This window comes from Nothobranchius furzeri, chromosome 14 (assembly GCF_043380555.1).
Source record: "Nothobranchius furzeri strain GRZ-AD chromosome 14, NfurGRZ-RIMD1, whole genome shotgun sequence".
NCBI classification, from domain to species: domain Eukaryota; kingdom Metazoa; phylum Chordata; class Actinopteri; order Cyprinodontiformes; family Nothobranchiidae; genus Nothobranchius; species Nothobranchius furzeri.
The window spans coordinates 28,503,283-28,526,695 of NC_091754.1; the positions used below are offsets into that span (position 1 = coordinate 28,503,283).

Below are 23,413 nucleotides of genomic sequence, written 5' to 3' on the forward strand. Positions count from 1 at the left end.
CTCCTTCCATCAGTGAGAGCTTTGAAGATGAAACGTGGCTGGGTCTTCCAACACGACAATGATCCCAAACACACCGCCCGGGCAACAAAGGAGTGGCTCCGTAAGAAGCATTTGAAAGTCCTGGAGTGGCCTAGCCAGTCTCCAGACCTCAACCCCATAGAAAATCTGTGGAGGGAGTTGAAAGTCCGTGTTGCTTGGCGACAGCCCCAAAACATCACTGCTCTCGAGAAGATCTGCCTGGAGGAATGGGCCAAAATACCAGCTACTGTGTGTGCAAACCTGGTAAAGACCTATAGTAATCGTTTGACCTCTGTTATTGCCAACAAAGGTTATGTTACAAAGTATTGAGTTGAATATTTGTTATTGACCAAATACTTATTTTCCACCCTGGTTTACAAATAAATTCTTTAAAAATCCTGCCATGTGAATTCGTGGATTTTTTTTCACATTCTGTCTCTCACAGTTCAAGTGTACCTATGATGAAAATTACTGACCTCTGTCATCATTTTAAGTGGGAGAACTTGCACAGTCGGTGGCTGACTAAATACTTTTTTGCCCCACTGTATATGCACAATCCTCTCCGACAGCTCCCTCTTCACTGTCCGCCATTGTTTTTAAAAGTTCTGCCATCCGGCCCGCAAGGCATCTTGGGAAATGTAAACCATTGAAGGATACACGGACCTATCCTTCATTTAGGCGAAAAGAAGGCCGGATTTGTCGACCGCATTTGAAGTAGTCCTTGAATTGGGACAGGCCTTGTCGCGACGCTGTGACGTAACCGGCCGACGAAGGATGCAGACCCTGAATTGAGACACAGCCTAAGTCTCAGGACGACGCCATGTTTATTTCTACAGGAGCCCGAGAGGACAAAATGAAATGGTTACAAAACTTTCTCCATTTATAAATGTTGTTATTTTACACATTTACCTCTTCACTTGTTGCCAGTGATGAAAGGGAGTCTAGTGTGTATGTCATTTAGCTGGAGGTTGCACTTCCAGTTATTTTTTATTCTAATGGCCACCCGTTGGTAAGGTCTTACTCCAACACAAAAATATGGCTTGCTTGCAATGATTTAGGTATGTACTGCCCCCTAATGCCAGGGAAACTACACATTGTCCCTTTAAAGCTTGCAGGTCCATTACTGGAATTAATAGCCTTATTAAATATCCAGTTTAAGAACGTCAACTTCCCTCTTCTGGAGGATCATCAGGTGGAAAGGGCCAGATTTATTGCATAATATGCTGTTACATGGAGGTTATAGCATTACATAATAAAAAAGAACTGAATATTTTATGAATGTTTTGTTAACATTAGTCTATAAAGTAAAAATATATATTCTATTCTAATCAATATTTCATATTTCAGAGTTTACAGTCTGAAACTGTTTTAAATGGTTATTTTATTGTTAAGGTGTCGGTTTCTTTGTATATTAATTCAGTAAAAACTGTTTTTAGTCGAGAACTTGGATTTACGTTTAAAAATGGTGACAGAATTTTTACCTATCAATGACATAAATGTGAGACATAGGTCAGAGTCGGTGTTTATATAAACACACTTCACCCTGTTCACAAGGCTGCTGTCATGAGTCGTTTATAGAACCCGGCTTGGAATTCAAAAGCAATTCTACATTTCATAAGTAAATAATATCAATCTAACTGTAAATGAAAATAATTTAACCACTATGAAAGTTTGAAGGTTTTATGTGGAACTGGACCCGGTTAGACTAGCCATTAGCTTATCAATCTGATCAATCTGAGGTTGTTCAAAGAGCTTGTTTAGGTTTAAATTTTTATTTAACTGTTTTCTATATATTATGTATGACCTTAAAGAAAAGTAGAATTGCAGCGACGTACTGCCGAAAAATGAACAAGTGCATGTTTTTTATTAGAGTAAAACAAATGTAACCTTGATGAAAATATTCTTCATTATTATGTTTCGTTACTCAGACATAATTAGCGTGTTTTTACTACATGTGAAGTACAAGTAGTTGCTTTTTAACTTTCTCCTTCACTCATTTGCTACAATAATACCTATGTTCTTTAACCTGAATGGCTCAATCCATCGCCATCAAATAAACATGGCTTCTGTGTTGTACATGCTGAACGGTCATGCATCATGATATCTGCTTCAGTCGCCAATCAAGCCGGTATTTTCTTTTAGCGCTGCATCGTCAAACACCTTTTCATTGATCGGTTGTGTAAACTTTGCTCTTGTGACGTGGCGCCTTTTTCTCCCGAGCCACAACAGTTTTTCCCACAGGGATAATTTCAGAACTCTGAAAATACAGAAAGGAATATTAAATCGACGTTGAGAGGGAGAGGGGGAAAAAAGGAAAAAAAAATCTCCTGTAAGCAACTCTGAGTGAAATGTGTTGACACAGCATGTCTGGCCCTTTCCCATTTTGCATGCTTTTTAAAGCATGGCTGTAGCACAGCCACAGAGATGAATAATTGACTGATTGCTGCATAATTCAGGGCTGCTTTGTAAAAATTCAAGGCCTGAAATATTTCAAGCTTTTCTTCTTTTTTTTACATTAAAAATGAGGTTAAAGTTTCAATCAACCTTGAAAGAACAATATGACACACAATGGGCAATCAATCACAGGACCGTGCTTCTTGTGGAGTTCAGGCCTGCAGCTTCGCTCTAAAACTTCAGCTCACGCCGGAGTCAAAGAAACTCTGACATCAAGTCCGCTTCATCCATTTCATGACTCAATCGCTGCTTTCGTTTTTCCAGAAATATAAAAAATCTCCTCCACTCACCTCCAATGAGCTTTGGAGAAGTGGGTTGCTGTTTATTTCTCTATCTGATGCCTTTTCCTGCATCGAGAGAACAGAGGCCCCGCAGCTACATGTTTCATATCACTGCACATTTTGTAATAAATTCAATTCAGTACAAATATGACCATGAGGCATGCAGACTTTAAATACCAAATGTGCATTATGGATGCGGTGTTGCTTTGCACTTTGCTGTGGTGTGGAAAACACATTTTATTTATTCTGCTTCACGTGGAGATGTGTTCAAGAGGACGTCGCCCAACGTGGCGTTTGCATCACATAAATGCACAATTTGTATTGGTTTACTTGTTGTTGTTTTTTTTTTGTGTTCCGTGTGCTTAAATCAGAATTTTTTCCCCTACTTACACGACAAAAGAAATAATTTAAAAGAAGTTGCACAAGAATAAAGTTAATGGTGGAGTTAACTCCAGCTGAGCTAATTCCCGGCCCATCATCTTGACCGGGAGATGATCATTTAGCAAAAGCAGCATTGTGTGTCTGCTGATGGCTCAGCGGTGCCGCGACTCTTCGGAGAGACATTAGGAAGGTGCAGTCTGATCATCTGAAAGATAGGACTAATGTCACCTAATCAGATCGACCATTATCTATTAGCAATACTACAAAACAGCTTTATCTGACAAGGGCCAGGACACATTACCTAAATTAACATTTTGCAAGCATGAACATGGAGGACCACAGAGGCGAGCGGAGGGCTGCAGGACTGCGCCCTGCGCTTAGACATTCGGCAGTAATTATTAATTTATGATTGTCTCTGGTCTTAATGAAAATGAAAGCCAGGAAAGAGAACAGGGAGGGATAATGTGGCGTGAAATTGAGTTTCATTTGTACAGGGGCCACCTTTTAACTCTGCGCTTCTTAGGCGGAAATGGAGCCGAGCGCTGGCTCGTCTCTCTCTCTCTCTAGAGGATGTATTTCAGTCTTTTTTTCTTCTCTAACGTGCTTTCTCCCCTTTCATGAAAAATGTTCACATCCTCCCATCCTTTTGTGATATTTGGGCCCAACACGCCCTCTGACATCTTCATTACTCTCATAAGGTCTTTTCAAAATGACACAAGGCTCTTTGATGGCTGATAACAATGTCAACAAGTTTCCTGAATGGAAATGTCTCCACCGCTCATCTTTAATGTCAACGAGGTGACTGAGAACGGGCTCCAACCAGAGAGTTTGCTCGGTTTACTCAAGATTTTACCCCTTTGATACAGCAAATGACAGAATTACCTTCCTACATGAGATTTTTGTTTTTAATCCAGCCGGTGGCTCTCCCCACAGACAGTGACATGCTGACTTGAAGCTTACACTCAGCCTGTGCAGAAGTGATAACAGCTAAACTGCAGGAATCATGGAGGTGATAAAAGGCTTTGCTGAAACATATGACAGACCTTAGATGGCCTGAAAGTCTGCCCACAGTTCCATTTGATGACTGACGACGTTTTCTGAAAAAAGGTCCTGATTTTCTCCATTTCTTCAATGTCTGATGAAAAGATTTCTGGTGAGAATAAGAAAATATGTGGGAAATTACAGCTAAACACAGAGAAAGTTACATTTTAGAGCCTGATTTGATGTTTAATCCTTTTATTACTGAAGAACAAAGCAGAAATGTCTGAATGTCACAATGTTGCATTTTTATATTCATAAACCGTGAATGGGTTTATGGGTGAATGGGTCAGCGCCTTGGGCTTCCCGATAGAGTTGCGGAAGGCGCTTTATAAATAAAGCTTTGATTGATTGATTGGGTAAATTTAGCCACAGGAATTAGTGGAGGCATGAATGAGGACAACACCAGACCCAATAAAATGGCCTGTATTTGCAGTGTCTTCTTAGGGTTCTACAACCCCCCAAGGCGTTTCACAACACAATTAGTCATTCATCCATTCACACGCTGGGGATGAGCTAAAATTTAGCCACAGCTGGCCTGGGGCACACTGACAGAGGCGAGGTTGCTGAGCACAGGCGCCACCGGTCCCTCTGATCACCACCAGCAGGGAAGGCCGGTTATGTGTCTTGCCCATGGACACAACAGCAGCATTCTTTGGTTGGAGCCAGGATCGAACCTGCAACCTTCTGGACAACCCGCTCTACCAACCGAGCTACTGCTGTCCTTAAATATGATACAGAATGAGTGAAACCCAAAAGGGAGGGTCAAAGAAAGAAAATATGAACAACTGAGCAGTGAAAAGAAATATTTTGTTTTTATACTGATTTCCTTTTTTGGCACTTTTGATTCTGAAGTGTTTAATTTGGTTGCCTTGTTCAGGTATGCTTTGTTTGATAATGTATTTTTGGTTGAACCTTTTGGAGCAAATCTTGTCCCATACATATCGTACTGAGGTCTGATGGATCAGTATCTTATTCATTCTTTAAAAACTTCCCCATTCTGGAGAAACAAGGTTTCATCCTGACAGCCACACCAACACATCATGAGGTATAACTATTATTTATATTTATATAAATATACACTCACCTAAAGGATTATTAGGAACACCAAACTAATACGGTTTTTGACCCCCTTTCACCTTCAAAACTGCCTTAATTCTACGTGGCGTTGATTCAACAAGGTGCTGAAAGCATTCTTTAGAAATGTTGGCCCATATTGATAGGACAGCATCTTGCTGTTGATGGAGATGTGTGGGATGCACATCCAGGGCACGAAGCTCCCGTTCCACCACATCCCAAAGATGCTCTATCGGGTTGAGATCTGGTGACTGTGGGGGCCGTTGTAGTACCGTCAACTCTTTGTCATGTTCAAGAAACCAGTTTGAAATGATTGGAGCTTTATAACATGGTGCATTATCCTGCTGGAAGTAGCCATCAGAGGATGGGTACATGGTGGTCATGAAGGGATAGACATGGTCAGAAACAATGCTCAGGTAGCCCGTGCCATTTAAACCATGCCCAGTTGGCACTAAGGGGCCTACAGTGTGCCAAGAAAACATCCCCCACACCATTACACCACCACCACCAGCCTGCACAGTGGTAACAAGGCATGATGGATCCATGTTCTCATTCTGTTTACGCCAAACTCTGATTCTACCATTTGAATGTATCAACAGAAATCGAGACTCATCCGATCAGGTGACATTTTTCCAGTCTTCAACCGTCTAATTTTGGTGAGCTGGTGCAAATTGTACCCACTTTTTCCTATTTGTAGTTGAGACGAGTGGTACCCGGTGGGGTCTTCTGCTGTTGTAGCCCATCCGCCTCAAGGTTGTGCGTGTTGTGGCTTCACACATGCTTTGCTGCATTCCTCGGTTGTAACGAGTGGTTATTTCCGTCTTCTATCAGTGTGAATCAGTCAGCCCTTTCTCCTCTGATCCCACATGCCTTCATTATTGGAATCTTCTAAAAAAATAATCACCCCCCAAAAAAATGACTGACTGATTGACTGACTGACTGACGGACTGGCTGACTGACGGACTGGCTGACTGACTGGTTGGTTGGTTGGTTGGTTGGTTGGTTGATTAATTCTAACTGAAACAAAGATTCATTGACATTATTTCCCAGTTCCATAAGTGATGAAGACTTGGTTGTCCAGCAGAGAGATGGTCCCCACAATTTAAAAAGTAGGCAAACTGCCTTGCCTTGCTCATTTTACCACGACACAGAGACAAACACATGCAGCAGTTTGCTCTGATTGTTGTCATTAATGGTTTCATCTTAGGAAGACTATAAATTGTCAGTCGATGAAAATGTAACGTTCCAGTTAAACCAAGAGAAGATTTCAGCTGTTGGTAAAACGTGAAACAAACTCAGTCACATGTGATTTCAGCAAAAACAATTAACAGATTTAAATAATTAAGGATCTGTTCTGTATCAGTTACTGCTCCTACACTGGTCAGGAACCACAAAGCTTACCGAAGCACTTTCAGCAGCTACTTTACGAGCTGATCTATCAAAACAACATCAGACCCTGGATCTGCTGCTTCACATCTGAAAGGTTTATGTAAAGACTCCTCCCAGCCGGAGAGTCCGCCTCTCCGGGGTTGGATACATTATTACACTTCTGTGATTGTAAGAGAGGGACAGTTAATTTAGTTTGACCCATAGGTCCACCCCTCCACCCAGATAGCAGACGGGTGATGAGAGTGACCAAAAGGCACGAGGGAGAGAGTGTGTGAGTGTGTGTGAGCACGCTGGATTAGTCTTCATTTGGCGCCTCTGTCATAAGGGAGGATGGGGGAGAGCCGTGCGGCGGTGCAAATAAAACACACAGGGTCAGTGGGACACACACAAACACACTCTATTAACCACCCCCACCCCCAACTCATCAACTTTATTTTGCAATCTTCTCTCAGAACCATTAGAATACCCTGAAGAAATGACTTTCCAATTAAAGGAGATCTTTTTTTTCTCCTTTTCTCTTTTTTCATCATTCTCTTCTGGTTTGATTTCAATAATTTAAATGAAAATAGATTTTTCAATTTAGCCACAGACTGTAATGGACACAGGGACGAATATTTATTTATTTATTTTCTAGAAAATGTGTCATGACAGAGAGCGATATGTAAATATGCACGAAGCGCCTGAATGGTCAAACCTTTCATCCAGCAGGAGCAATCAGGCAGGACAACAAAATGAGACATTGGGTAATTAGATGTAATTTTATTTTTGAAGATTATTCAAATTTTCTAGTCATCAACATTAAAAACAAGAAGGTCTTCTTTTAAAAGTTTGACATTAATTGGGATTCTGTCGTGTGCATTCACACCAGGCATCAGAATTTCCCATCATCCTCTGAGGAAGCAGCAAACTCTGCTTCCACCTCACATATTTAAGTTTGATAAACTACACCTGTGAAACCAGGAGCAGGAGCAGCTCCAGCAGCGTTCTAATGAGCGTTTATTGTTCTTTGAGTCTACTTCAAAGCCGATTCCGCTCCAGCCGCTTTACAGATGCGTCTGCAAACGCGAGGCCGTTCTTCTGTGGACGAATGGTTCTGTCTTTTGCTCCTGACAGCTGCACGGGCTTGTTGTTCACTCTCTCTTGAGTTGTTTTAATAAAGTTGTGCTGCAGGACTAGTGAGGGAAGATTAATGGACGCACAGGAAGTGTGGCAGTTGTGAGAGGATGCAGGACAGAGCGGGCCAGCAGCCATCTGTTCCTTCTCCTTTACAGCTCTCTTAATGGAGCAACAAACCAAACAACATGGATCTGAGCCCTGCAGACACACACACACACACACACACACACACACACACACACACACACACACACACACAACACAAAAAACATCACTTCATGTGACAAAGATGAGACGTAGGCTTTTTTCATTTTATTCTCTCTTGTTGACTGTGTTGTATGTATGTGTGTGTGTGTGTGTGTGTGTGTGCGTGCATGCGTGCGTGCCTGTGCGTGTGTGTGTGTGTGTGTGTGTGTGTGTGTGTGTGTGTGTGCGTGCGTGTGTGTGTGTGTGTGTCTTTTTTTCTACCTTTCAGCAAAATAAAGTTGGGTGTGAGCCACGGCTGTGAGACTTAGATGAAAGACACCGCCTGGATGGAACGTGATTAAGAGATATGTTCTTGAGGCGAAACAGGACTTGGCATTTGCTGAGACAAAACCTAATCAAATTAAAGCAAAACACGGCCATTGTTGTGGAGTGTGTTCTCAGCCTGTGTCACGTTTGAAATGAAACAGTGTAAAACGAATATGGGCTTGTGTCTGCGCAGCATCACCAACATGGTGGCTTATTCAGATGTACGCACAGCCACTGACTAATGATGGCTGTGCCCAATGATGCCTGAAGCACTTTATAGAGCTGTCTAGGTTATAAAAGATGTTTACTATGATGGAGCTGAATGGCTCATTGAAAGAGTATTATTGTTTACAAGTTATTGTTTCAGATTCATTCACTCAGCACAATTGTTAGAGTCTGTCTGCCGGGCACGCTGACCCCTCATTCGTCCTCCTGGTCTGTCAGCGAGGTTTCCTGTACAGAAGGCCCGAGGTGTAAAAATGCAGCAAGAAACATGAATGTAAAATGGTAAATATTTGTATGGCACCTTCTTAGGGTTCTACAGCCCCCCAAGGCGCTTCACAACACAACCAGTCATTCACCCATTCACACACACATTCACACGCTGGTGGGGATGGGGGCGCACTGACAGAGGCGAGGCTGCCGGGCACAGGCACCACCGGTCCCTCCGACCACCACCAGCAGGCAAGGGGGTTAAGTGGCTTGCCCAAGGATGCAACAGCAGCATTCTCTGTTCGGAGCTGGGATCTAACCTGCAACCTTCCGATTACTGAACAACCTGCTCTACCTCCTGCTGTCCCATGAACACAGTTTGTTTTGGGAAAATGTGCAAAAACACCTTTAAATTTTTATTTGAATGATGTCAAAAACACAAAAGCAACACATAAACGAGATGTGATTTAAATAAAGGGTTGAAAAGGTTTTTGTTGTATTTAATTCTCCTTATTATAAGTGTGATTTTGTTATTAACTGCAAAAGTGATACTTTTGCCTCAGCAGCCCTACATAAGGGTGGCACACTTCAATTCAATTCAATTCAAAAATACTTTATTAATCCCAGAGGGAAATTGATTAATTTTGATTAATTACTTGGTAACGCTGTTATCTGGGGATTTGTAATGTGAAGTTTGCATGTTCTTCGTGAATGTGTGGTGGTGTTTCCTGGTAATCCACCTTTTTCCTACAATTCAGAAACATGCATGTTGGGTTAAATCTGAATTCTAAACCAACCACACATCCATTTTTAGTAGACTTCAATTGTTGGTGACAAACATATGTGATTAAACACAAAATTTGAGTTTGAATCACACCAAATGAGTAAATACGACAAACTTCTAATTAATACCATGCATACCATTCATTTAAATATCATGCAGATTTTATTGCTGCAGTTAAGTCACATGGTGCTCCCCAAGATGACCAAGGGATGGTTTTGAAAGAGAATTTCTCATGCACATTTTTAAAAACATGGTCAACAAAGAGAGATGAGCTATTCGGAAACTTGGCTAACATTTTCATTTCCACAGTTAGACTAATTTCAGAATGCTGTATGAGATTTGTTTCCAACAGTATTAGTCCAATAGGACTGGCTATAATATAAAGATCTTTTTACTGGTTAGTGTTCTGGCTCTGCCATACATTTTATTTATGGGCGCTGTCTCTTTAAGAGAATCAGGAAGTTGAGCGTTCAGGCCACACCTTGCAGCGATTGTGCCAGTGTGAAGCAGCTTACAGAAAGCGAGGTGTTGTGTTAATAGCTGTGGGTTTTCAGTTCAGAAAGGGCATTCCTTGTAAGTATTACCATAACATAATGTTTATATGAATAATTAGTTATACAAATGGCAAAAGTGAGTTAATCCAGGATGTAACAAGTATTACTTAAAGGGCATCCTTAAATTGTTTGTGGCTGCAATGAAGCATGATTATGATTTATTTTCTGACTTTTGTGCGTTTTTACTTATTGATGCAAGTGTATTTGTTTTTACAGTTTCACACCTGCCATATAAAGTACAATGTCCAAACCACCCAGGCGTCTGAGACTTCTTATGTGGAGGTGTTTAACTAAACGGATAGTGGAAAAGGTTTCCACGAGGCCGTAAAAGTTAGCATGACTAAAATATAAATGGAGGCCATTTAGTTGGTAGCACTACTTCCTCTCAGCGAGATAGTCATTGGTTCAAATCCTTTAAAGTCTTTCTGTGTGGAGCTGCCACATTCTCCCCAAGTATGTTTGATTTTTCTCCAGAGGGTCTGGTTTTCATCCTACAGACCAAAACTTACTTATTAGATTAATTGGAGGCTCAAAATTGTCTCTTCTATGTATGTATGTATTTATGAATGTATGGATGGATGGATGGGTGGGTGGGTGGGTGGATGATGGGTGGGTGGGTGGATGGATGGATGGATGAATGATTGAATGAATAATGAATGGCTAGATGGTTAGATGAATGGATATATGGATGATGACTGGATGGATGGATGGATGGGCTGCATGGTGGCGCAGTGGTTAGCACAGTTGCCTCGCAGCACGAAGGTTGCAGGTTCGAAACTCGGCTTCGGCCTTTCTGCGTGGTGTTGCGTGTTCTCCCCATGCAGGCGTGGGTTTCCACGAGATACTCCGGTTTCCCCCAGAGATCTGCTAAATAAATAAACATAAACATAGATGGATGGATGGATAGAAGGATGGATGAATGATGGATGGATGGATAAATGGAAGGATGGATGAGTAATGGATAAATGGATGATGTATGGATGGATGAATTGATGATGAATGGATTTTTTACATATTACCTTGACTTTGCTTTTAAAATTCCAACTCCTATTAATAAACTGTTGTTTTTGTTGTATTTCCTGTTGGTGTTTGAGGTGTTTGGGGCTTTTTGGTTTGGTTGATCTCACCTCTCTTTTTCTTCAGCCTTTAATGAACTTTTTTTTCATGTTCTTGTTTCCAGCCTTAACATATCTCTTTTCATTTCTTTTTTCATTATGGGCCCAGTGTCCTGGACCTCCATATGAGTTTCCAGTGTATGCATTCTGCTCATATTTATTATGAAACATATATTCCAAGTGTTTCTCATTGTGTTTGTTTTGGACCCACGTAGACCATGTCTGCTTAAATGACAACATACATCGTCTCCCCTTTTTTCTAGTGAAGACATCTGTACGACATGATGAAGTTTCCTCTCTGAGTATCAATCCTGTAATTGAGCTCAGGCAGAGCAGACGTGAGGTGCACACAGAGGAAGGAGAAGGCCTTTCTCTTTCTTCCATTCACTTTTTTCTGCTTGTTTCTCCTTTAATAAATCTGTCTCTTCCTCTGCACACCGCATACACTCTTATTTATCCAGACACACACACATCAACTCATCTCTTCCTGTGTTCACAAGTACATGTGGTCCTACATCCTCCTCACAGTGTCTTCACAAGCTTTTTCTCAACCTGACTGAGATCACCTTCAGCAGCCTCAGCGTCTTTTATCATCACTCTTCACCCACAATACAACATTGCTCTCTCCTGTTCCTGTACCATACAGATCATGAAGAAACTAAACTGAAAGCAGATGAAATATTAACACAACTTGACACAGTCCCCACTGGAACTCCGATTCCACTTCACATTATACAATTAAAAACATCCCACATGCATCAAGCAGAGCACCGTTGAGAACATGCTGCAATACAGACTTTAAATAAATCGGATCTATGGAGAACATGAGGAGGAGGAGGTCAACATACGGGCACTTAGCTGAGCAAAGAGTTGGGGAAAAAAACAAAGAGCAATGAGGGGCCTTACATTATTTATTCGTGCTAATGGTGGCAGGCTGTGTGTGTGAATCGACAACAGAACTACTAACTAAAAATTACGTCGAGGTGTAATCAAGGCCATATATTTCCACTATTCCCGCATCCTCAGCTGAGTCTGGGATCAAGTGGAGTCAGTTTAGTAGCATTTGAATCTCCTACAATAGATGATCTCCTTTTAATAGAGACAAAACACAATGCACACGTAAATCGCCTCTGAAGAATATGCAGACTGGAGGAACACTCTGTGAGGTATCATTGTGCATCTAACACAGATAAAAACAATGGATCATGTGCTTAACCTAGTTTTGGCCACAAAAGGAATCCATTAGTCTCACCATACAGCCCTTAAGCTTGGCATCACAGTGGGGGTGGTTGTGGAGGGGGGTGTCAGTGCTGCAAAGCTGCATCTACGCACATGTGCCTCTCATTTCCTATTGCAGACCAGAAGTATTCTTCAACATCCTATTGTAAAGTTTACCAGGGGAGGGGTTGGAGGTATTAAAGCGCCCTGAGAGGAGCAGTAAACGATGTAAATGCAGGCAGCTGCGTGGAGCTAATGTCGTACAGTAGACCTAGCTGAGTCTGTACTGTATCTATATAGCATTATGGCTTCTCTTTCATGTTTCTGTGGTCTCTAATTGGAACAGTGTGCAGAGGAGCGGTAGAAGCCTGGAGAACACCGGCTCAGAGATTCTACACTATTTATTTCCATCAATGTTCTTGCTGCATTTTGACCGCAATGAATTTAAACAAACATTTTTGTGTGAAAAGGGAAAAAAGCCATCCAAACCAAGCTGGCCCAGTATCAAAGAGTGACCCTTAAAGGTGTGGTTCCCTAGTTTAATCAATACATTTGCAGTGTACTCCAGTAGGAATGACTACCTTGTAAGTCGTTCTTGGGGGGAATAATACACTGGTGTACCATTTCTTGGAACTAGAGGGGTGTTTCTCAATGCCAAGGAACCTCGCCTTGATGACTTGGCCCTGCCCTGGTTGCCTAGGAGATACGTCATCTTTAGCCGCCAAGACGTGTTCCAATGTTCATGTTCTACTGAGGCATGTGTTCTCCGTTTGTTAGCCGTTTAGCTAGCTGAGCGAGGATACACGGGAGGTATCTTGTAGAATAGCTTTGGTCAAAGATTACCCACAATACACTGCAGTACTTTCAAAAGGACGGCGGTTCATAGTAAATGGTAAATGGCCTGTATTTGATATAGCGCCTTCCAGAGTCCTGGAACTCCCCAAGGCGCTTTACAACACAATCAGTCATTCACCCATTCACACACACATTCACATACTGGTGGGGATAAGCTACATGTAGCCACAGCTGCCCTGGGGTGCACAGACAGAGGTGAGGCTGCCGAGCACTGGCGCCACCGGTCCCTCCGACCACCACCAGCAGGCAACGTGGGTTAAGTGTCTTGCCCAAGAACACAACGACAGCGACAGACTGAGCGGGGCTTGAACCTGCAACCTTCTGACTACGGGGCGAGCACTTATCTCCTGTGCCACACATCGCCCACAGTTCAGAAGCCGGCAGCTACTTCGGGAGCAAATTTCAAGTTTAAAAGTAAGTCAACTAATGTTAAAAGTCTTTTTTAGATCCAAAGAAGTTATCTATTGTTGGTTAGTTGCTTAGTAGTTGAAGCTTCGGTGGCTAGCGAACTCACTAATATTTTTAATTTAATAAATATTTACACAATTTAAAAAGTAAAAGGCTCGTTATAAATTTATATTGAAAATTAATATGTATAAAATATGACGTTGTCTCCCGTGTCACGTGACGTTACGTGACTGCCGTGGAAGCCGTGGTCACGTGATGCAAGTCTGTTCCAGTTAACCGTTTTCTTTGACCAAGGAAGGACCGTGTCCTTGTAAGCAAGGCATCTGGCCTCGCAAGACATCGCCTCACAAGGCCAGGCACCTTGACATTGAGAAACACCCAATGTTGCCCACATAACAGCTGAGCTTCAGGCAGCAGGTTCTGGAGTCTTATTTCCTGATGTTTAGACAACTAGCCCCGGATTGGATAACAGCAACAGGACCCTTCCACTGACTTGCAATGTTGATGTTTTATCTCCACAAATGCTACAAGCCTGGATGAACTACCGCTGTGTGGTGGTGTTGCTAATGCTAACAATTAGCTTATGCTAGCCGAGACGTTCTCTGTTAATTCCCGGACGCTAAAACAACAGCAGCCTTCCCGGTTGTGAGTCAAGATGGGTGAGTCCATGAATGTTAATTCACAATGTGACGTAAATCTGCCAGGATTTTCAAATCCTAGAGTCTCACCATCTATTTTCTATCAGAAATAAACGCAGGAGATAGGTGTAGGAGACTATTTTCATGTTCAGCCTGCATGAAAAACTCAAAGTGACTATAATAATCAAAAACAATCATTTAAAAATGAGTTTTCAGTGAACCACACCTTTAATTGTTTGTAAAGCACTTTGTGAATTGCGTCTGTGAAAAGTGCTACTGTATAGAAATAAACTTCTTCTTAATTACTGGTTGTAACACTGTTCGAGGGAACAACTGTAATCATGTATTTGTGAAAATTGATGAAGAGTTTCTCACGTCACTGTGGAGGGATTTTGTTCCCGCTCCTTCTGGCAGAATTGGGCTTTTCTTTGAGGCGTGAGCATATGGAAGTACATAAGTAATTTGTTTCAAAAAGTAAATGGCCTGCATTTTTATAGTGCCTTCTCAGGGTTCTACAACCCCACAAGGCACCTCACAACACAATCATCCACCCATTCACACACACATCCATACACTGGTGATCATGAGCTACACCTTGTTTGTTGCTATCCAATTGCGTGTGCGGAGACAGGTTGAAAGACAACTGTAGAGTTAACTCTGCCTGGGGGTCATACTGTATATTGTGTATATTTACATGTACAGGATGGCTGTTTTAGGTCAAAGGTCAGACACACTTTCAGGATTTTCTGCTACAGAGCAGAATCATGGTTTCATCAAACATATCCAAGCAACCCCAGATCATCGTGCCCCCACCACCATGTTTGACTGTTGGTGAGACCTATGTCTGAATCACAGTGTCGTTTTTTGTAACATACGTCTAATTCATTGTTGAATCCCTGGGGTTAAGACCCCAACTCAACATGAACTGCAGTGCTAACCAGGTTCTTCAGCACAGGGATCTGTGTGTTGCTTTTTGAGATCATTTAGCCTTCTTCTTGTGGTCAGACAGGTGCTATTTCTGAAACCTACAGCTCTTGTATTAATCGGGTTCATATGTGGCTGGTGAAACTTAACTCATCTTTCCAAATAATGGGGAAATGTATTTGCTTGTGTTACCTTTGCTGATCTTAAATATTTAAGTGTGATAATAAGTCTATGAGGGGGAAAACCCCTTTTCTCGTCACTGTAAGGGTATATAGAAGACAAGAAACACTCCAGGTTGGGAGTAGTTGCTGCTTGCTGTGTGCTTCCTGACTCTCATCCAGCTCAAAGAGCTCCTTTTCTCACTCGTCCGCTTCAGTGTGTAACGGAGCAAAAACAAACGTACCAGACGCAAACTCTTGAGAAACACTTTTAATCAAGATGAAGATAAATAGCCTAACAAAGTACGACTTGGAAAACAAATGCGGCAACACTGTCTCTGATCATCATTTGATGGCGCACTGACACGCAGACTCTATTAAGCTGTCTTCAGATATGCAAAAATGATATGATTTTACAATGATTACATATTCACTTCCCCAGCTGGCTGGCTCCGAGCGTCTCCATTTGTCATCGACTATTGTGTCCAATTATATGATTAGCTTTGAACACTCCAGCACTTCGAGAGCTCTCGTGTGTTCTACCGTGCAGAGTGATTCACAAACAAAGTCATTACAACATGTATTCACACATATCAAATAACAAAACAGATGGCCACTGCGCCTGCCGCCTGATTTGTTTTCCACACGAGTGGTGGAAAAAAAAAGAAGTATTTTGTTTGAGCTGTGTTTAATGCTGACTGTTTTTTTTTTATTCCCAAAGAAGAGCAGCTGGCTGTCGCTCTGTTAGATCAGCGCCTATGAAAGACAATCTTGTTTTCATTAATTTCTCTACAACAAAGGCACTTGTTGGGAAGATTTAGAATTACCGCGGCTAAAGCTTCCGGATAATTCATCACTGGGACTTGACAGGAAACTTAATTGTTTTAAATGCCAGTTGCTTTGAGCAGTGGTGGATGCTTTTTCTTTTATGTCTAACAGGTGGGACAGATAGACGACCCTCTGATGTTTCAGTCGACCTTTGACTTCTTGGTTATAAATCCACTTGTAGTCCACCGGCCAATAAACCCATCCGCATGTGATGGAGTGCAAATATTCCATGTGAAATGGGAATCTTGTAGTCTGCCTTCTCTTATTTAACACAGTGTAAATCTATCTGTTCTCTATCACACATAACAACCTACAGATCAACCCCATATCACATGGAGTCAAGTAGAAAGTAGCTTATGGTGGCCTGGTTTTTACAAAAATGTATTTAAATGTAAAATTAGTAAGAAAATAAGAATTAGCAACAGGAAAAATTCATTATTTTACTTTTTAAAAGTTATTTCTGCAATGTGTAGCCATATTAAAAAGTCTCTAATCGTCCAGCTGAGTCTAGGAACAACCCAAATAAAGTAAATGTCATTAAACTGTTGGTATGGCAGCACTCGGGTGCTAAATTATTTTAAAAAAACTTCTAAAAATAGATTTTCAACCTTTAACCCTAACCCTAGCCTATTAGTGGGCTTTTTGTGTCTGCTTTCATGCAGAATTCGTGCAAAAAGTAAATCTCTAAAGGTAAAAGTATTAAACTAATTGAGTTTCCAGTTTCTCTTTTGCTGTTAATAGTGTTTACCAATTTTAACACCACTTCCTGAAAATGTGCTTTCTGTTTTAGGTTTTTGTAAATTCGTTAAACTTTTGGGTGAAATTTTGAGGTCCCTGAAAGTTCTGTGTTCTCAGTTTTGCTGAAGTGTCTGGCATTTGGTTGCATTTCCTGAAATAGTGTTTATAATTTATTTCATGCATTGGTGAAATGCGTCGACAAGCTTTTAAGCAGTTCAAGTCTCCTAAACATACTAGAGCATGCTTTTAAATAAATTAAACATGTTATTTTTTATGTTGTGTCGCATTTTTAGATTGTTAATTTCATTAAAAAAAACTGAAATCACCTCTTAGCTTGTGAGAAGTCTGTAAAACAAATCCTACAGACCAGAGTGACACAAAAGTCACAAAATTCAGTTCATAGTCAGTATTTGTCTTTTATTTGAGAATAAATTACACCTTTTACCTGCAGCAGGGGCCACAAACTGAAACGTCCCCGTGCTGAAAAAGGTTTTCTGTTTAAAGGTTAAGGTTGCAGTAAATCTTGTAAATAGCCTCTCTGACATCTCCTGAGAACGTTACTGTAAATGCACTCCGAGCAACTAAATCATTTAACATCTAATCAATACTATTCACATTGCACCATAAACACACTTTGGTCCGATTCCTGTTGGGAGAAGCTGTTACAACTGTTGTTATGTGAAAAAAAAGTTGCTTTGTGGATGTAATATTTAAAAAATAAAGAAGGTAATGAGACATTAAAATTCTGCTGTCCACATTAGAAAAGTTGAAAAAGTGCTGTGTTTAAAGCTCTGGCAGCTTAATGAAATCTAACTGTGCCATGCTGCCATCACCTGGTCGGTCCAGTTAAAGCTACTTTAAGCACATCTGTGGTGTGTGTTTGGTCCTGACCTCACATTCTTGTCAAACATTTGTCGTGAATTGACACAGCACACACATAATGCAACATGTTTAGCTTTATTTGCACACTCCGTCTCGTTGGAACCGAGGTGCTACGGACGAAGACACCTTCAGTCGTGCAGCAGCCACCAAACAAAAGGAGCAACCTTTAAAAACGTGCCCTTGTATCCTGTGGCCGCCTGAGCCTCTTTATCTTTGCTGTCTGACGTAACGAGAAGACTCGTAGGAGTTTCGGTGTTTGTGCTCAACAAAGCAAACAGTCAGATTACGTGTTTAGAAACTGCATTTTCACCTTCATGTGTCACACCTGAGCAACACACACACACACACACACACACACACACACACGCACGCATGTTCGGTGTTCTAGTGAAAAGATGCAGGGGAAAGGAGAAAAAAGCTTCCCCGGTCTCACGGGTGAGTCAATCAGCTCTGAACGCATCTGTTTTTGCCACAACAGCAGATCTCTCACACTGTGAGTGTAAATTACTCTCTGAAAACTAATTGCAGTCTTTTGATCCTTCTGATAATTAATCATTTACAGTACACACTCAGTGTTAGGTTCTTTGTACAGTGTCAGTGAAGCAGTGTGAGTTTTATATCATGGCGCTGGTCAGGTTGCTGAGAGATTTGATGCTTCCTGTGTGGGTGTGCCTGCTTTTGCGTCTCACGCTTCGCAGGTAGTTCCTGTACAGAATCACGCTGATCACCCTGTCCTGGAACTGCTTGGAGACAATGTAATATAGGATGATATCCAACACCGTGCTCGTGTTCATCAGGAATGTGGTGAAGACCGCCCAGGTGCTGAACCCACCGTCTTCACCGTTTCCCAACAGTCGGAGCACCAAACACACGTGGAAAGGCACAAAACATACCAACACCTGGATGATGAGTGTGATGATGATTCGGATGGACTTCTCCTTCACCTTCAGTTTGAGTTTGGAGGTGCGGCCGTGGATCAGATTGTCCACGATGACGATGTAGCAGCCTATCATTATACAAATGGGCACCAGGAAGAAGAAGATGAGTCTCACAAAGTTGACAGGGTTGTCGTGGCGCATGTAGATGATGTCTTGCATTTTGATGCAGGTGGTGAAGTTAGAGATGCGGTCGGGGTCTTCAGCAGAGAAGAGCAAGGGTATGCTGCTGCCTAGCGTCATCAGCCACACGCCCAAACTGCCCACCACTGCCTTTGGGACATTCCTCAGCTCCTTTCCGTGCTTTGGCTGCACGATGGCCATATAGCGGTCGGTGCTGATCAGTGCAAACAACCAGAGGGCCATGCAAGGGTAGAAAATGTTCAGAGCTGCAGTGATTCGGCAGAAAAGATCTCCAAAAGGCCAGTAGTCTTTATGGAGGTAGATCATCCTGAAAGGTATCAGCAAGATGAAGGTGAGGTCTACCAATGCAACATTTATCATGTGGACGGTGACTGAGCTTCTCTTCTTTGTCGTCAAAGCAAATACCCATAACGCTGTGAGATTAACTATGACTCCAACGGCGAAGACAACGCCGTAGAAAACCAGGCCAGAGACTCGATACGCAAAGGGGTCCTGCCCTGTGCTCACACTCCCAGACATGTTGGAGGAGTTTAGGTCCACATTCATACTGAAAAGATTCAGAAAAGACATGGGTGTTGATGTTCATCAAACTGTACAACTTAGCACAAAACGAGAGGAAATGTAAGGAAGAAGCGTGGTGGTTTAGCTCTTTTTAGTGCTTCTCAATATTGATTAGTCACTTTTGCTACAAGATGTGCTAACTAACATGCATAATCGCAAATGTACTACATTCCCCTGCAGTACTCTCCTGTTCGTCTTCACTCTTGTGTTGAGTTAATTGATTGATTGGATGATGAAAAACATACATGTTGGTCTTCTTTACACCACTGTATTGTGTGAAGCAAGCTCAGGCGTCTCATCCCTCTACCAGGAGATGTTGAAGGTACACCCTCTTGGTGTTATTGGTGACTCCAGCCCATACACCTTGACCAAACTGTGCAAGAGTTGTCAACCAGGTACCAGTCATACACCTGAGACTGAAACACACCTGGGAGACTTGATGCTCAAACCAAGAATGGATACCAACAGGAGAATGTTACTGAGGGTTTCTACACATTTTTAGGGATGCCAACAGGTTTAGCTGTGTTGCTCATTCTATGAATGCACATTCCAGTTTTCCACTGATAAAGGGTTTACTTACAATAAGCAGAAATGATCAACCCAACTTACATACCCTTACTTTTCATGCGAAGTTCATCTTTAGGTTTAATTGTCTTCTTAAACAGCTCAGCACGACGCGTCTGACATCTAAGATCAAATTTGATTCTTTGGCTAGTGTAAAAAATAAATAAATAAGTGCTCTCTTTTGTTGAAGGAGCAACCAGATAGTTTTGGTTCTGGTTTCAATCTGTAAGTTCTGTTCATACTATGTTATTTCATTATGACCCTTATTACCTGAAATTAACTAACCCTTTGATGCATAATGGTCACTACAGTGGACAAGTACTCAAAATAGTTTTATTTATTTATTTATTTATTGCTATTAAGCACAGCTGTTGAAGACTTTATTGCATTTGAGCCCCTCTATTTGGACTTCAGTAAATCAAGCCAACATATTTCATGTTCAGAATGCACGCTGTCCACTGAGGTGGACATGTAATAAATTATTTGGAAATCATTAAATGTTACAAAAATATTTGTTGACATTTGTTTCATTCACACCTAAAGATGAATGGAAAAATAATGTTAAAAGAAATCATGGTTGAAGATTTCATAATTCATGCATCAAAGGGTTAAAAAAGCTACAAGAAAGAGAAAAGTTTACATTGATTAGTTTTCATAGTGAAAGTGAAAGTTATAAAAGAACATTTCTAATATTAATTATGTTGACAGATGCTTATATTGACCCAAATAGAACAAAATGGAAAAATGTAATCAAATCAACATTTTGGGGGGGCGGCCTGTGGGCTAAACAAAGTCATAGACACTATTGAGAGTAAAACCTTACAAATGTAGGTTTCATTAAACAAATCTATGAAAGAGAACATATTTAACCATTAGTTTTGTTTATTATGCATCTTTTTTCTGTTCAGTTTGGGGTTTAAATGTTTGTTTGTTTTTTACCACAAACTGAAATGTCATCTTTACCCCAGAAAACGGTAAAATGTCTAGAGACATTACAAAGTGCGTGATAACTTACTTAAGCTGAAGCAAATCATCCGTTAGTCCAGACAGGTGAAATCTAGAAGGAAGGATAAAGAAAACTGTCCTTAAACATATCTTTTCTTTTTGTAGTATGGCCCAGTGTTTGTTTCTGGGCCACACAGCACAGTGAGGTTTCCTGAACAGGATCCTCTGTGATTGAAATAGAAAGTATCTGCCTCTAAATATGGAAATGTTTACAGAAGCTGCTGGTTAGACATTAGAATATCTATTTATAAAAGCTGTGCAGCTGTATTGCAAATGACAAACAAAGGCAGATCTACTTTTATATAAAACTAAAGAAAAATATTGGGTCCCAAATAATAAAACTATTGAAAAATTGTGTCAAGTAGTAAAAGTTGAGAATTTTGAGTTCTTTTAAAAAAACATTGTGACGTCAGAGCTTTTCTACATTTTAGCATCTCTTCTCTTTCATTAAGTGACATTTAAGAGATTTATTTAAAGCCTTAAACGTAATAAATAAAGAATATAGCAAATTAGAATCAGCACTGAAAACTGTCATCCAACTGTAAAACATATCTGCCATCAATCTGCCGTCCCATGATGTCAAATCTGAAGCACATCAGGAAGAGCTGCTGGGGCAGTAAAAGACTTCACTTACCAAGGGAATCAAACACCTTGACCAGTTCACCCCAACAGGTTTATGGAGCTAAAATGTGAGTGTGTGAGAGGAGCTGTGAACCCTCTGCTGTGAGAGCCAAAACAGGGAAGTGAGACAGAATCTGAAATGTGATGGTGGCGAGACAGAACGCAGCATAAGAGCCCCTCGCTTCACTTCCTGTGAGCTGTGCTTTCTGCACTTTTACATTCCTTTACAGTATCCGCGTGGTCGGAACAGAGAGAAAGAGCTGTACGGCTTTCCGCAGCAACGCAATTACACCCCCTTAAAGAAAATGATGTGCCATTAGAAGTGGGAGTGTGTTTGGCAGGCAGAGAGATGGCAGATTTAGGGCGAGTTATTGATTGGAAAAGTGGGGTCTGTCACAGCACATTAGTTCTCAGGGGAGTAATCCACAGCAGGTTGCTGTGAGAAGCATCTGCTGCTGGAGAGAAGTAATTAAAAACAGGATGTTGAGGCAGTTGCCATATAAACAGGAAATAAGACGGTGGTAATAGACACTTCACGCTGATGCTGTGAGATGGTTTTATATCACACTGACTTAATGGATGCAAAGCGCATACTTCAGGTGAAACGCTCAAGGTCAGCCGGCACCAGGATTGAATACAGATTAATGTGCGTGATTAATTTGGGTTTGAGCTGCTAACAGCCATAAATTAAGACACCCGGTTCAAATAACGTTGAGCAATATAAGACTTCTCCCCCCGATCGACCAGCAGCTGCTTTCAGTTCCTTAGTGAAACAGACACAAGCGTATTTTACCTTAACTTCCTGTATTCCTCCAACTGTAACTGACCTGCTCTGACCTTTACATCTGCCTGTCAAATGCCTTGATTTTGCTAGAATAAAAACTTCATATTGCATAAAGTTGATCGCTGCGTTTTCAGATCATTTCCGTCTAATTCTTATTCCTGGGAAATAATTACCCATCGGCTCGTCCTCTTGATGTGTTTCAAAAAATCTCTGAGCAGATGGTGCTCGGTGTACATTGCAATATGTTGTTATGACAACAGTCTGTGTGATGTTTTCCTCTCTTTGAAACTTGTCATGTGGTTGCCTCGGTGAGTATTCCACCCTGCACAAAATGCTCCATAAATCACCTCAATAATGAACAATATGCGTGCATGAGCGCATTAAACTGTGCTGCTGAACAGAAAACTGTGGATTTTCCTCTAAGCTTTAATGTTTTTCTTTCCTTGTGAGTTTTAACAGATGAAAAATAAAAATAAATTAAAATAAATTGCTATAAAAATGTTCAGTTTTATTGCAAGAGGCCTTTATATATCATAGTCCTTTTAACCTGTTTTATACTGTCCTCTAGAGGCTGACATGAATTACTACAGATCTGTCTCTGTGCCCTGTAATGATGCCATAAACCTCACACATTTCATCATAACTGATTACCCACTTTGTTTTCAGTTTATATTTACCTTGAATGGAGGAATTGGGGTTGAAACATTAATTTTGACCTGGACCTTTTAATGAGAGTGATGTGTTGAGTTCACAGCAACAGTACATTTTTTAATGGCTCTAAATCAGTCGAGGGTCTGTTTTAATAACTGGAGAGAGCAGGAATGGATGGAAACCAGTTCAATAAATAAGGGTTTAGAAATAACATTTAGACCAACGATTATTTAATTATCAACTTGAATATTTTAAATCAAAACACCTAATCAAAATCCATCTAAACTTAAAGGTCAACTTAACTCGTATTTTTACTACATTTGCAGTGGTCTCTAGTAAGAGTGCAT

The 23,413-nt window shown here is 41.1% G+C and overlaps 1 protein-coding gene across 3 annotated transcripts; it reads right to left on the bottom strand.

Annotated features, from left to right (window-relative positions):
• Positions 1–9,694: 9,694 nt before the first annotated feature.
• Positions 9,695–22,666, bottom strand: gpr18 (G protein-coupled receptor 18). Of its 3 annotated transcripts, none has more exons than XR_011516306.1 (3): positions 21,645–21,992; positions 21,021–21,062; positions 9,695–10,904 (listed from the first exon to the last, which is right to left on the bottom strand). XR_011516306.1 is itself a non-coding variant. In XM_054746718.2 (3 exons), exon 3 carries the CDS (start codon positions 19,424–19,426, stop codon positions 18,416–18,418), a length of 1,011 nt encoding a protein of 336 aa, XP_054602693.1. In that variant the 5' UTR covers position 19,427; positions 21,021–21,062; positions 22,589–22,666; the 3' UTR covers positions 17,858–18,415. The 3 variants fall into 3 exon arrangements, 2 of the variants coding, with proteins under 2 accessions (XP_054602693.1, XP_015821478.1); XM_054746718.2 differs by lacking the exons at positions 9,695–10,904; positions 21,645–21,992 and adding exons at positions 17,858–19,427; positions 22,589–22,666; XM_015965992.3 differs by lacking the exon at positions 9,695–10,904 and adding an exon at positions 17,858–19,427 and having other exon boundaries at positions 21,645–21,950.
• Positions 22,667–23,413: the final 747 nt, after the last annotated feature.

Excerpts from the sequence above, each read along its gene's own strand:
- gpr18 (XM_054746718.2), bottom strand. The coding sequence starts at position 19,426 with ATGAATGTGGACCTAAACTCCTCCAACATGTCTGGGAGTGTGAGCACA.